Source organism: Chrysemys picta, chromosome 7 (assembly GCF_011386835.1).
Source record: "Chrysemys picta bellii isolate R12L10 chromosome 7, ASM1138683v2, whole genome shotgun sequence".
Classification (NCBI taxonomy): Eukaryota; Metazoa; Chordata; order Testudines; family Emydidae; genus Chrysemys; species Chrysemys picta.
The window spans coordinates 17,507,699-17,520,478 of NC_088797.1; the positions used below are offsets into that span (position 1 = coordinate 17,507,699).

General features: G+C 43.2%; 1 protein-coding gene across 1 annotated transcript; it reads left to right on the forward strand.

Moving 5' to 3' along the window:
- The first annotated feature begins 3,920 nt into the window (after nt 1–3,920).
- Nucleotides 3,921–11,631, forward strand: CAV3 (caveolin 3). The gene is made up of 2 exons (XM_005288499.4): nt 3,921–4,185; nt 9,100–11,631. Exons 1-2 carry the CDS (start codon nt 4,072–4,074, stop codon nt 9,439–9,441), a joined length of 456 nt encoding a protein of 151 aa, XP_005288556.1. The 5' UTR covers nt 3,921–4,071; the 3' UTR covers nt 9,442–11,631.
- Nucleotides 11,632–12,780: the final 1,149 nt, after the last annotated feature.

The following is a 12,780-nucleotide window of genomic DNA, read 5'->3' on the forward strand; positions in this document are numbered from 1 at the left end:
TTTGTACAGAAAATACCTCAGCACTGATAACCTCAAACATCAAAGACTGTTGTTGATGAAAACAGCAGAGGCACTGCTCTGGGGGTGTTGAAGCTGATGGGAATGTATTTTTTTGCTATTGTGATGTTTTAGCCCCATTCCAAGTGGCTGCAGTCATTAGTGGTGTATTGCTTACATAATAAAATCTTCGCTATAAATCACCGATTCTTATTTGGTAGTTGCAATGATCTTTCCTCTAATGAGTCATATATCTTTCTTTTTTCCTACTACTTTCATTATACAGTCTCATCATAATAAGCTCTAAATCAAACTCTGGCAGATTTTTGACCTGGAAGGAACTTTTTACCAGCAAGATGCTTGTAAAGGAAAGAGTCCATAAAACCGGAACACATTGTCCAGTACTAAATCATAGGCCCAAGGGAGCTGATGTTGGAAAGCGCCCCAGCCTACATGTCTATGACCTCAGTAGAACCAGATGACTGAATTAAAGCTGTACTTTTCACTGCAGACTATTTGAATTTGATCTATTTTGATCGTTGATTTATGTCATAACACACTGTTTGCGTACAGACTGCATTTGGTTTATCTAACTCCACTGGATTATAATAGGCCAGACAGACAGCAGCTTTGTTGTGGGAATCTGCTGCTTGTGCAGTAGCTAACTATCTCTGCTCAGTGTCCTTTGTAAGAAAAGAGTCCAAGACATGAAGGTTTCAGAAAGTTATAAGGGGAAGTGACGGCAACTGTTGCATAACCTGCTACCAGCCCTTGCTCAGATCATGCTCGGGATAATCAGCTGAAATGCACAGCAGACAGAGGCTGATTTTCAGAGGTGCAAGGCACCTACTGACTTCAGCCGTAGCTATAGAATGATGTTCAGCACTTTAACTCTTGTGAGTCTGGGACCTGATTCTGCATTTCTGTAAATGGACTCAGTGGAGTCAGACCGGTGTACAATCTGAGTGAGACCAAAACCAAGTCTGTAGGTAACTAGACTAGTCATGTCCAATTATACATAGCTCAGTGGTTTGACCATTGGCCTGCTAAACCCAGGGTTGTGAGTTCAATCCTTGAGGGGGATGTGGGGTAAAAATCTGTCTGGGGCTTGGGCCTGCTTTGAGCAGGGGGTTAGACTAGATGACTTCTTGAGGTCCCTTCCAGCCCTGATATTCTATGTTAGGACAGAGACTGTAAACTCTTGCCGTTAATAGTTTCCTCCCTTCACCTACCATTCCTCACTCCTTGTGGACCTACTGAAAACACCCCCAACACATCCCAAATCTCCCTTCACACACAACATGCAGACATAAATGTCTATGTACACACACACAGAGAGAGACACAAATACCTTTGACTGAAGTATTGCCTCTTGGGAGAAGTCACAGAATGTGTGAAAACTCACATTTGCACTAGTGTTTCAGCTTTGGCATCATCTTGCAACACAGCTTGTCTCAGTTGAGGGAAGAGAATTCTTTCATTAGATAGACGCACCCATCCAACATGGCCATTGTTGCCTACCATAAAGAATAGAAGTGTGACATATTAATAGGTTCCTTTTCTGTATTTAGCTGTGATCTTAGCTTCATTTGTGTGAAAAATAAACTGAAGGGGTCCCAACTAGAAATCTATTAACCCATGTAAATGAAAACATTACCATGCTTCTGACTGAATTGTAAATTCCACAATCCGTTCACCAGTCCAGCCAATGAAACTGGCAAATGACTCCCTAATGACACAGACTGTTCAGAAGGGTTTGAAGACATCTTCAAGTGTGACTCCTTGAGTTTTGCAGGACTGTTTACACTCATTTTGCTCCCTCTTTGCTCAGTTGTAATGGTTACACATGATACAAAGCAGGGGAGAATCAAGCCCTTCCTTTATATGCTAGCCACTACTATTTGCCTTACTGTACCATCCTCTGACCGTGTGAATCATTCATTTGCTTTTCACTGTAGATTATTTGAATTTGGCCCATTTTGATCGTTGATTTCTGTCACAACACACTGTTCGTGAACAGACCGTGTTTGTCTTACCTAACTCCACTAGATTATAATAGGCCAGCCAGACAGCAGTTTGTTGTGGGACTCTGCTATTCGTGCAGTAGCTAATGTAGGTAATATTGGCAACCCCGTTAGTGAAAATCTAAAACTTAAAAATAACTCTTGTTTAGTTGTTTATTCCACAATAGCACATGATAACACAACGCGGGGGACTAGACTAGATGATCTAGTGAGGTCCTTCCAATCCCTACATGTCTATGGTGGGAGAAAATAATGATTAGTTATTGTCCAGATAGTCTGTGTCGTTTCTTCAAATTAAGATGTTTGTAAATATATTTTTTCATACTGGAATTTTTTTATACTGCATTTAGAATAAATGCATTAACTTAGTCACCAGAATCTACAAAGCACTGGAAAGAGATAGCAGATGGATATTTAAATGCAATAAGTGTTCGATGAATCCTAATTAATATAGTTGTGATGGCACTCTGCCTAACTTTCTAAGGAGCCAAATATCCCTGAGTATGTGCCCTTCTTGATTTGTGACTTTTCTGTTTGGTTGAAATGTTCTTTACATGAAAAAGCTAGAAGACTCCAAGTTCCTTCCCCGAGACTATATATTTTTGGCTGCCTTTTAAAAGGACTCTGGGGATTTGTTCGGCTGTTCCATGACAATATGGCTTCTTTGGAGATATTTATAGACCATGATCTGCCTCTCCTGAGTCACTTCTTTTACAGGCTCCAAATAACTCTATTTGCCTCAGCCTCTCATATGGTCTTGCTCTCTGGTCTATGTATTATTTTTGTTGCTTTCTTCTGTCTCCTTTGGTAATGGGGAGCTGGAAGGATGTTTAAAATACAACCCTTATTGATACTGGGATTGCACGGAGCATAGTTCATCATGGTGCTGCCCACGTGGTTCTCTTATTTGTGTTGCCTGGCTGTTAGCAGTCAGTTGATGACCTGTGTTGGGGGAAGTGCAAAGCTTCGTGGGAGCAATGGGCTGTATCATGCTGCCTCCTGGTAGCACAGGGAAACATTGTGTTCCACCATACAGAGGAGCGCATACTTGCTACACAATCCCTTAGGAGCAGATTGTATGCGTTTCTCCCTTCCCTCTCCATCACCTGGTCAGTTAGCTAGTGTGTAGGATGCAGGGCCTTCAGCCCACCTCACCTTCCTTACCCTTTTGTGGGGCGCCATGAGACCAAAGAGTTATTCTCAGGGAGCAGGCTCCACACCTACTCAAACACTAGCCACTATCTGGCCCATAATGTCTCTTGTACGTTTCTAGGTGGGCTTACCTTCTGCCATTGGGCACACCGAAGGATGAATGAGTGATGCCATGGTCCAGCTTGTGGCTGGCCTTACACAGGTGTACAGGAGGCACAAGCCTACTTCCTATCCCCTCCCTCTGCAACAGTAGACGTAACTATGGTGATCAGTCCTGACACTGCATTAGTCTAGCACAGCCACCAGCGTTAGACTGTCCACATGGGAGTAGGATAGTCCAAGTCCCCTCTGCAGTTGCCAGTGGAGCTAAACCTGAAGAGTGTGATCATACTGCACTCTGGAAATGGATGCTAAGTTCCTATTCCAGCATGCACCCCTGTAGAGCCCCTGAAGTTCTCCAGTCTATACTCTGAACGAACACCCCCCTAGAGTGCAGTCCCATTAAAGCCTCCAATAATATATTTTGCATCATTTTCTCTTTAAAATGACCCTTCTTCAATCTCTCTATGAATCATCCAGGCTAACGCCTTTGAAATGATAGCTCTATGGTGTGAAAGCATAGATGAGTCCAGTGCCCCTTTAAGGAATGCTTTCAGGCCTCAGTGTGAGCTACACTATTAATTTTAGCTTGGAGGTTTGCCACAGGCAGATTTCACAGAGGGTCTTGAAGCTATAGTGCAGCAGCTGTTCACTGGTATCCAGGGTGGGGTTTGCTAAGTAAAGAAGAGCACAAAGCTTGGGATACTGAATGCACAACTTTCTTTCGAGGTATTTTGCCAGCAGAGCAAGGGTTCTGGGACTTTTTTTAAATTGACTTGTGCCCTTCTAGCGAGAAACTATGGCAGAAGAGCAAACTGGACTTGAGGAGAGGATAATAATAAAGGACCAGCACACAAAGGAAATAGACCTGGTGAACAGAGATCCAAAGCACATTAATGAAGATGTTATAAAGGTACATTTTCTGAGCGCCTTTGATTTTTATAAGCATCTCTGCATTTTAGTGCACTAAATCTATTGGTAGTTTGCTTTTATATCAGGCTCAAATTCTACAGTATGTTTAAATCACTAAATATAGGGTGTAGCTGGACAATATGCCAGGGGAAGAGGGATTATCGAGGGCACTAGTTTGAAAATGTGCTGTCGGGGGAAATCCTGCATTGCCAGGGAGATGCATACACTGACTAGGTGATTTCATGTGGCTTTCTCATCTCTGATGAATGTGCTTGTTTGATTCCTTGAACATGCTCACTCCAACTTCCGTGGCTGTAGCTTGCCAATTGACTGACATTTTCCCATTAGTCTTGGGGAGCAGGAAGCCAAATATAAAACAGAGACTCATGCCCATGTCACTCTAAATAATTAAAGAGAACCTTTAAAAAAAAAACCTCTGCCAAAATTCATGACACTGACTGTCTCAGCAAGTTGTCCCTGTTCAGTGCAGTGCAGGAGACGATGGGGCAGCTGAATGTGTTCACAGTCTTATTTAGAATGGAATTGTTTCTCCCTCATACCGACATGCCCTGATCAACAGAGAGACTGAGCGAGGAATACTGGACTGAACCTCAAAAGGGCGTTGTCTCTAACTTTGACCATTGAAGCACGTGGGCTTGGTGCAACAATATCTTCTTAAATGGAGTTACACCAAGGGTGAATTTGGCCCCAGGAGGGTAAGCGAGAAGATTGAAAAGGCTCTGTTAAATTATTCTTTTTCCTTGACGCATCACAGGAATTCAGATGAGATAAATGAGTGTGGATTGAACCTCTTCTTAAAGTCAATAGAGGAGGTCTTGGAATGTGAGCTTTGGTTTCTGCATTTAGAAAAAGAGCCACCTTTGAAAACAGGTGATGTGAAGGCCAGGTTAGTATTCGAAGTGGGAGGCTGAATGATCGGCCACCAAGTGCAACAGCTACTGTGTGGTAGATGGACATTCAGTGAGCAGGGCAAAATGGGATTGGGACAGCTGGGTAGTGGTGTTATATCCAGCATATGTTCCCCACCAAACATGCATTCTTGTATCTCTTCTGCACATCACTATCTGTTTTGTTAGTACCTGTAAATATATTGGTCCAGATACTGCACTCAGCTATACCAATGCACATGTGGAGTAAGGCTATTTTTGATCATATAGGGGGGTAAACATAAGCCAGACTGGTATATATTTTGACTGTGTCTCCATACCTAAATGAAAAAGAAAGAGTGTAAAGGTGTAAGGTTGCTACAGATGGAACGATAGGATTTTATCAGAATTACATCAAGGACTCGCTTTGAAATTTCCAGGAGGAAAATGGTATTAGATTGAAGTGAGATTAAAAGGAGCCTTGTGGCTGAAAGATCTGTGCTTCTACAGATCTAACACAATTACTTGGATGTTACGATTCCATCTTCAGAAACTGAAGCCCTATGCCACGGCTTGCTACATGGCTCTGAAGGTAGCAAAATGCAGTTGTTTAGGTCCCAATCCCGTGGAGTGTGGGGAAGTGTGGTTCCTGCATTCTCCCTCTGGCTCCCAGACACCACTGAAGCCCAAGAGGATCTGCAGCTTCGAGGTATATACAGGAAGTGGGAGAGACTGGGGAAGAAGTCATGCTGAGTCACATGCTTCCCTCGGGTCCAGGTGGATTTCCATTTACAAATCTCCAAGGCCTTACTGTGCTGGCTGAATCGGTGTCCCTTGCTTGAGTTAAGCAGCGATGCCAGCTTGGAGGAGTTGATCACAGCTCTTTGTCAATGCCCTTAGGCTTCGTGGCTGTCACTTTCAGAAGAATAAGGGAAATGCATATTATTGGCTGCCATGCAGTTTCCTAACAAGTAGAAGAGGTCAACTGACAGCATGCCTAAGTTAGGGGACCCAAGTCCATATTAGGACACTCAAGTCAGCAGTTAGATGCTCATATAAATATGTATTCTATGCACCTAAGATCCAAACTGAATGTCAAGCAAGGTGCTAGGTGCCTTCAACTCCTGTTAGAGCCAGTTGACCTCAGGTGTGTACTGGAAGACAGCTAGAGTTCCTGTTGTAGGGCTCACTCTCCCTCCAAGTATTATTGACTATGTGTGGCACTTCTGGGTCATCAGTAATACAACGATTACCTCCTGTGGAACCTCATCTGTGCTCCCTGAGCCTGTCTGCACCAGAACAGAACAAATGGGGATTGTTAAGGGCACTCCACTCCCTGAAGAATTAGGACCAGGTGCACCCTTCTTTGAAAAAGGGGCTTCCCCACTAGGAAGTCAAAAGGACTCTTCATGTGGTTAAAGTTAGGCACATGCTGAAGTACTTTCTGGCTTCAAAAACAGGCATGCACTTAAGTATTTTGGATGCAATTCTGGCTCCACTGGTGTCCTGTTGACTTCGGAGCCAGGATATCACTCCTCCACTTCAATGGGACTACTCATGTACTTAAAGTTAGGCATGTCCTTAAACTCTTTATTGAATCAGAGCTTAGGTCAAGCATAAAACCATTCTCTAATGATCAGTCATGCCCACAGGTTCTTTAATGTGGAGAATCAGCAAGCACAATTTATAATGGTTTCATAATAAAATGACAAATGCCTTTTAACCTGTGTTTATCATCCATGATTAATATTTTTTGTCAACACTACAGTGATAAATGCAGCTGATGAATACATTACCCACGAGAAATACGTCAGCTCCTGCTTTCTCGCAGACGTTTCTTAATCTCAACTAAGCAGATCTGTAATTAAAAGAAACCCCGCCTCAAAGTTCTGCCGGGTAGCAGCAATGTCCCTGGGAGATGTGGAGAGGAAAGTGGATCTACCTCCCTCAGAGTGTGTAAAGCTGATTAATTGAGCTCTGAATATTTAAAAATAATAATAATAATAAATTAGAAGGTTTGTGGGCATTTTATGAGTGCAGTCCGCCTCTTAGCAGCAAGCCCGCCAATGCCCTTGAAGGCTCGAAAGGGTAGGAATAGGCGGTGTGTGTTATTTCAAGAGCAAACAATTTCACAGCACATTTCCTGCCCCGGGTGCTCAAGGTGGTGGACCTGCGAGCGTTGTGGTGGGGGGGACAAAGCGTCATGGGGACAAAGACCTGCATGTTTGGAACCCACCTTCCTGAGTCACCTCATGTCGCCTGGTGGCAATTCAGACTGCACGAGATACTAAAAAAACATGCCTACCATTGAACCCTTACGACCAATTGAAGAGCCTCCCCAGCTGAGGGCCCTTGTCTTCGGGATTTGTGAGGCAACCAATGCAGTAGACTAGCTTAATAAAGGCAATGATTTTCCACAAAAAACACCTCAACTCTCTGGGTCAGATTCTTGTGTGTTACAGCCCCTTTGTGCAGCTCAATGAAAAAGAGCCATTATCCAGCTGCAAATGAGAATTCCCCCTTGGCATAGATTCATAGATTCTAGGACTGGAAGGGACCTCGAGAGGTCATCGAGTCCAGTCCCCTGCCCGCATGGCAGGATCAAATACTGTCTATTTGGGGTAACTCTCTACTGGGTGTAAAAGCACTGCAGCATCTGGCCCCACCGCCACCCCGACATAGAGGGGAGGGAAGAGTGGGGCTGGGAAGGGATCATGGTGGAGTGGAGCTCCATTCCACCAATCCTCCATTGTTATAGAGTCCGTGTAGGGCCCTATATCAGGGCTGCTACTTAGAACTGCCCAGCAGTAGCTCTAAGTGGTGTTAGGGTTTGATCAGGAAGATACAACTTGCTCCCCAGTATTCACCCCTACCTCTCTCTGAGCCAGCCTCTCCGTGTGCCTCCTGGTTTTAGTTCTGATATTTCCTGGGGCAGTATTACCCATTGTCTCCATGCAGGATCAGAATCAGAAGTGCAGACCTCACTAAACAGCTGCTCTAGTGGCATTTCAGACCCACGGAGAAGCAGGATGTAGGGGAAATCTCACCACAAGTCTGTACCTGCTGAAATGAGTGGGTCCCCAATACAATATCTTAGAATATACCTGGATAAGGTTTAGCTGCATCCTTACGTTTTTTCGTTGCACAGATCAAACCACCGTGGGATGCGTTTTCATTACTCAGATATTAAATCATATATGAAAAAGAAGCATCCCAAGAGCAGTAAATGTGTTTCAGACACCAATGTTTTTGCTCTTGCATGCTCTTCATTGTATAACTGCCTTCACATTTCCTTCCTGACACCCAAATCACTCTAATTGTTGTATTTTGTAGTAGCGGTATTCAACAGTTTAAAGTGTGGGGACTACCTGCTCACCCCAATCATATGTTAGCTAATGGTAAAAAGATTGTCCTCAAAATTAAACCATGATTTAGGGGTAGCTCCTGCATCAGCGTAGGGGGTAAAAATGTTTTGTGCCCCATAACAGGCCTGCTCAGAGGCAACCCAGTTGTGGACCCTGTTACGTCTGACCATACATTTGTGCCATAGGATGTAAGAAAAAGAGATGGTGATTTGGTGAAGAACTGGCTAAGGGCTCAACATTTTGCAGCTAATTTTGTCCCCCAAACTCAAGTGTGAAGTAGACCTTTTGGCCAATGGCAGTTACTCTGGCCTAACTGCACCAGAGCCAGCTGATGAGAAGTGAATGGAGAGTAGGGCACCTTCACCTTCCACACAGGACCCATTTCCCACTGGTTCTTGGCTTGGGTCCTTTATTTTGGAAGGGGTACAGAGTCTGATATCATATACCTAATTTCCTTCACTGTACCCTCTATTTTCTCCAGTTCTTCGGAATCATCACTAGTAGAATAGGGGCATGCCTATGTATGACAGATCTCAGCTGGCCAATAAACAGACGAGTGATTGTGAGCACTGTTCTCCAGTTGGATGATAATTACCTGCCCTGCTTGAATTCTGTGTGAGTGGCACTGCCCTAACCCACCCCTCTGTCTTGTCTGCATTCCAGGTGGATTTTGAAGATGTCATTGCTGAGCCAGCAGGTACATACAGTTTTGATGGAGTATGGAAAACCAGCTACACCACCTTCACGGTCAGCAAGTACTGGTGCTACCGGCTGCTTTCGGTTGTGTTGGGAATCCCTCTGGCAGTCATCTGGGGCTTCCTCTTTGCTTTAATCTCCTTTTGTCATATCTGGGCAGTAGTGCCCTGCATCAAAAGCTACGTGATCGAAATCCAGTGTGTCAGCAGAATTTACTCCCTGTGCATCCACACCTTCTGTGACCCACTGTGCGAGGCCCTGGGGAAGATCTTTAGCAGCATCAAAGTTGCCCTACGCAAGGAAATCTAGAGCAATTGGTGGAGAAAACTAGCAGAAACAATCACTCACCCAACAATCACACTTTCAACGTTTTCCTGAAAGACTGTGCACCATATTCTTCTCTCAGTTACATTGGAGTAACTCCAATGACACCTATGCAGCTACTACACATTCAATCTAATGTAAAGGAGAGCAGAACTTCCTCTGTAATTATTACATGGACCACAACCTTAGATTAACACATGCATTTATTAAGTAACAAATAAGGGTGTGAGAAAGCTAACGTACATTTGGGTACAATGCAAAATTGTCTGTTTAGTTAGCCATTAGCTCAAAATAGTACCAGGAAGCACAGGTATGTAATAATTATTATTGCTGCAAATAGTGGTTGTTGTAAACGCTTTTGTTTTAATTCGCAATATGCCCAAAGTGTATGGCTTGATGATGTAAATGACAAAGTTTTGTTTCTGTGTGTGTTTCCATTTAAGCAAAGCTTTTAAATCCAGGTAACCTTATTGGGTACATTTTTGACGGCTCCACATGCTTTTTCGGGAGTGCAGTTTGTGTCTGTTGTTTTGTGGCTGCAAGTGCATATCATGGCATTTGGACCCCTTAACTAACTGTGGGAATAAATCAGGTAGTTAAACATGCAGCTATTACAATCTGTATCCAGGATTCAAGGGCAGGCACAAAAACTGCAGACATTTGGCCCAATTTTTTTCTCAGACCCAAATTACACTTACAAACCAGACGAATGGGCCTCCCTACCACTTCTGAATATTTACCTCAATGACCGCAAACATATTTGACTAATTCACTTAAGTTTTGGTTTATTTGTTGAGGAGGTGGGGGATTTTGTGTTATTTTCTTGTTTGATCACATGATAAACTGGGGAATTCATTTTCCTCCCTAACTGCATTTAGTCGTAGCTAATCAGTCCTGTTGCCATGTTTCTATGTTCCCTGTAGCTACAGTTGTCTTAACACTGTAGCAAGAATTAGCTAAAATTCCTAGCATTGTGGGGCCCCCCATTAACATCAGTGGCATTGCACTGGTGTAAACAAGAATAGATTTTAGCTCATTGGGCCTAATTCGCTCATACAATGTTTAACACGAGACACCCGAGTGTATTTAATGCAGTTAGTTCAGATATACCTCCGTGTAAGCAAGAGGCGAATGAGACCCTTTGTTTTCAATGGAAGTTGCACATTTCACATCAGAGGGGTTTTGGCCCATAAAAATTAGGGATTAAAAAAAGGCCATTCAGTCAAATGCAAGGGTATTTCCTACTCTGTATTCTCAGGTAATTTATCCAGCCCGTGTTTAATGAATCACACAGTGAGGAACTCATCAATTCCCTAAGAAGATTATTCTGGATGTAAAGTATGTGAGTAATTCCATTACTATCAAGCAAGGCACTTAAGCACATGCTTAACTTTAAACATGCTTAAGTGCCTTGTTGACTCAGTGCCTGAGCTAGATTACTTTTCAGACATTTTTCCTGGTAGGGTTAATGGTCCTTTCCTCAGTTCAGTGCATTGGCTTCCCACGAGTAGTAGGTCCCAGATCCTCAAAAGGTATTTAGGTGCCTAATTGCCTCCTCCAATGACTACTAAGAGCCAAATTCTCTACTGGCACTACTCCAATGACTTCAGGGATTTGTGCTCTCATTATTGCAAAATAATGGCACTAAACACGCCAATGACACTAACGTTTTGAAAGGACTAATAGAGAAAAAAAGAATGTGGTGATTGAAAAAAGAATGGCTCATCTTTGTCTAAGAGTTTGCCTTAAACAGCTGTATTGCTGGTCTAGGCAGACATGTGAGTATGCTCCAAGCTATTCACTATGGGACACATTTTTAAAGAAACTTCAGCCTCACTTCTAATTGTGCAGCCAGTGCAGGCAGAAATGATACCTATTAGGTAACCAGCTACCTGATTTTAGGGCACAGTCAGATAGGTAGCAGTCAAAATGCTATAATTTGTGCATATATTGCAGATGCAAAACATGAAAACCCAAAAGATGACAGAATTGCTTGAGAAGTTGCATTGGAATAGGACATGTCCATTGTTTCTGAGAGTGAGTTCATCCTTAAAGAAACACTCTAAATTGATTCTTTGTTCTTTGCCTCTTATGACCTGATACCCAGAGAACATCATATGGTTATGAGCAATATATTTAGTTTTTCACTGTAATAAAAGTTATAATGAAAGGTGATATGAGGGTGATTTTGTTCTATTGACTATACACTCAACTCAAAAAGCTACACACATAACTCTTCCCAGCTGTAGTCTTGGGCTATTAGTACGTGTGCAGCCTTTACGGCATTGTATCTGAGCTCATGTGCCTTTTGAAATGTTTTAATGCAATGCATTTATTCATTTTTCTCTTGTGTCAGGTGTCTTGTTTCATCTTTTCAATGTTCTAAAGTTAGCCATTTCAGAGCAGGGGGTCTGGATGATAAAGGGCAGTTCTCCTGAGCTGCCAACCCATTCATCTGCATCTTAGGTTATAACTGCTTTGGGTCAGGGATTCTGCCGTGCAGTGTTCTAGTGAAATCCTTCCAATGGTCTTACTAGCACCTCGCAGTCTAATCAATATTGAGTAGTTGCATCATCCCAGAAGCTTCCCTGCTTCCCTCTTGCTCGGTGGAGGAAGTAAGTGGCATCAGACCTTTTCCTGGTACAGTTCACACACCCGTCCATGCTAGTACAGCTGTGCTGCCTGGTACTTGGTGGGGAGGGAGTGCCAGAGCCTTGGCTCCACCCACTTCACATCTCTGCCCACCCATCACCACTCACCATGCCCTGGAGAAGGAGTGGCTCAGTGGTGGCTGCTCTTCCCCTGCATCCACACACAATACCAATAGCCTAGACAGTGCAGCAAAGTGGCTGACTATGCCGTAGGATTGTCTCCAGGATCATGACCTGTCCTAAATAATAAAGGTTAAAAAATAAGTAGATTGCGGGGGGGAGCCTTTATTTTTTATTATTGTGATTTGTTGTTCCCTAGGTTTAAATTATAATCAGCGATCATTTCTCAAAAACAATTTACTGAGCTTTCTGGTCGTAAACCATTTCTGCAAAGAAGCTCATCATTCACTTCCCTTAATATACAGAATGCTGATGCAGATGCAGGACGAACCGATTAAACTACCTTACCTAGATGGTGGTAAGAAGAAAGTGCAGGATTGGGCTTTAATAAGAGCACGATCAAGCTCAGTGGACAAAATCCTAAGTCCTTATTCAGGCAAAACTGAAGTTCATTGACGTCAATGGGAGTTTTGCCCAAGTAAGGGTTGAGTAAGAAGGTTACGTGCTGGCCCTCTATTTCCAGCACACTGTGAAATATAATGCAGTGCACAGT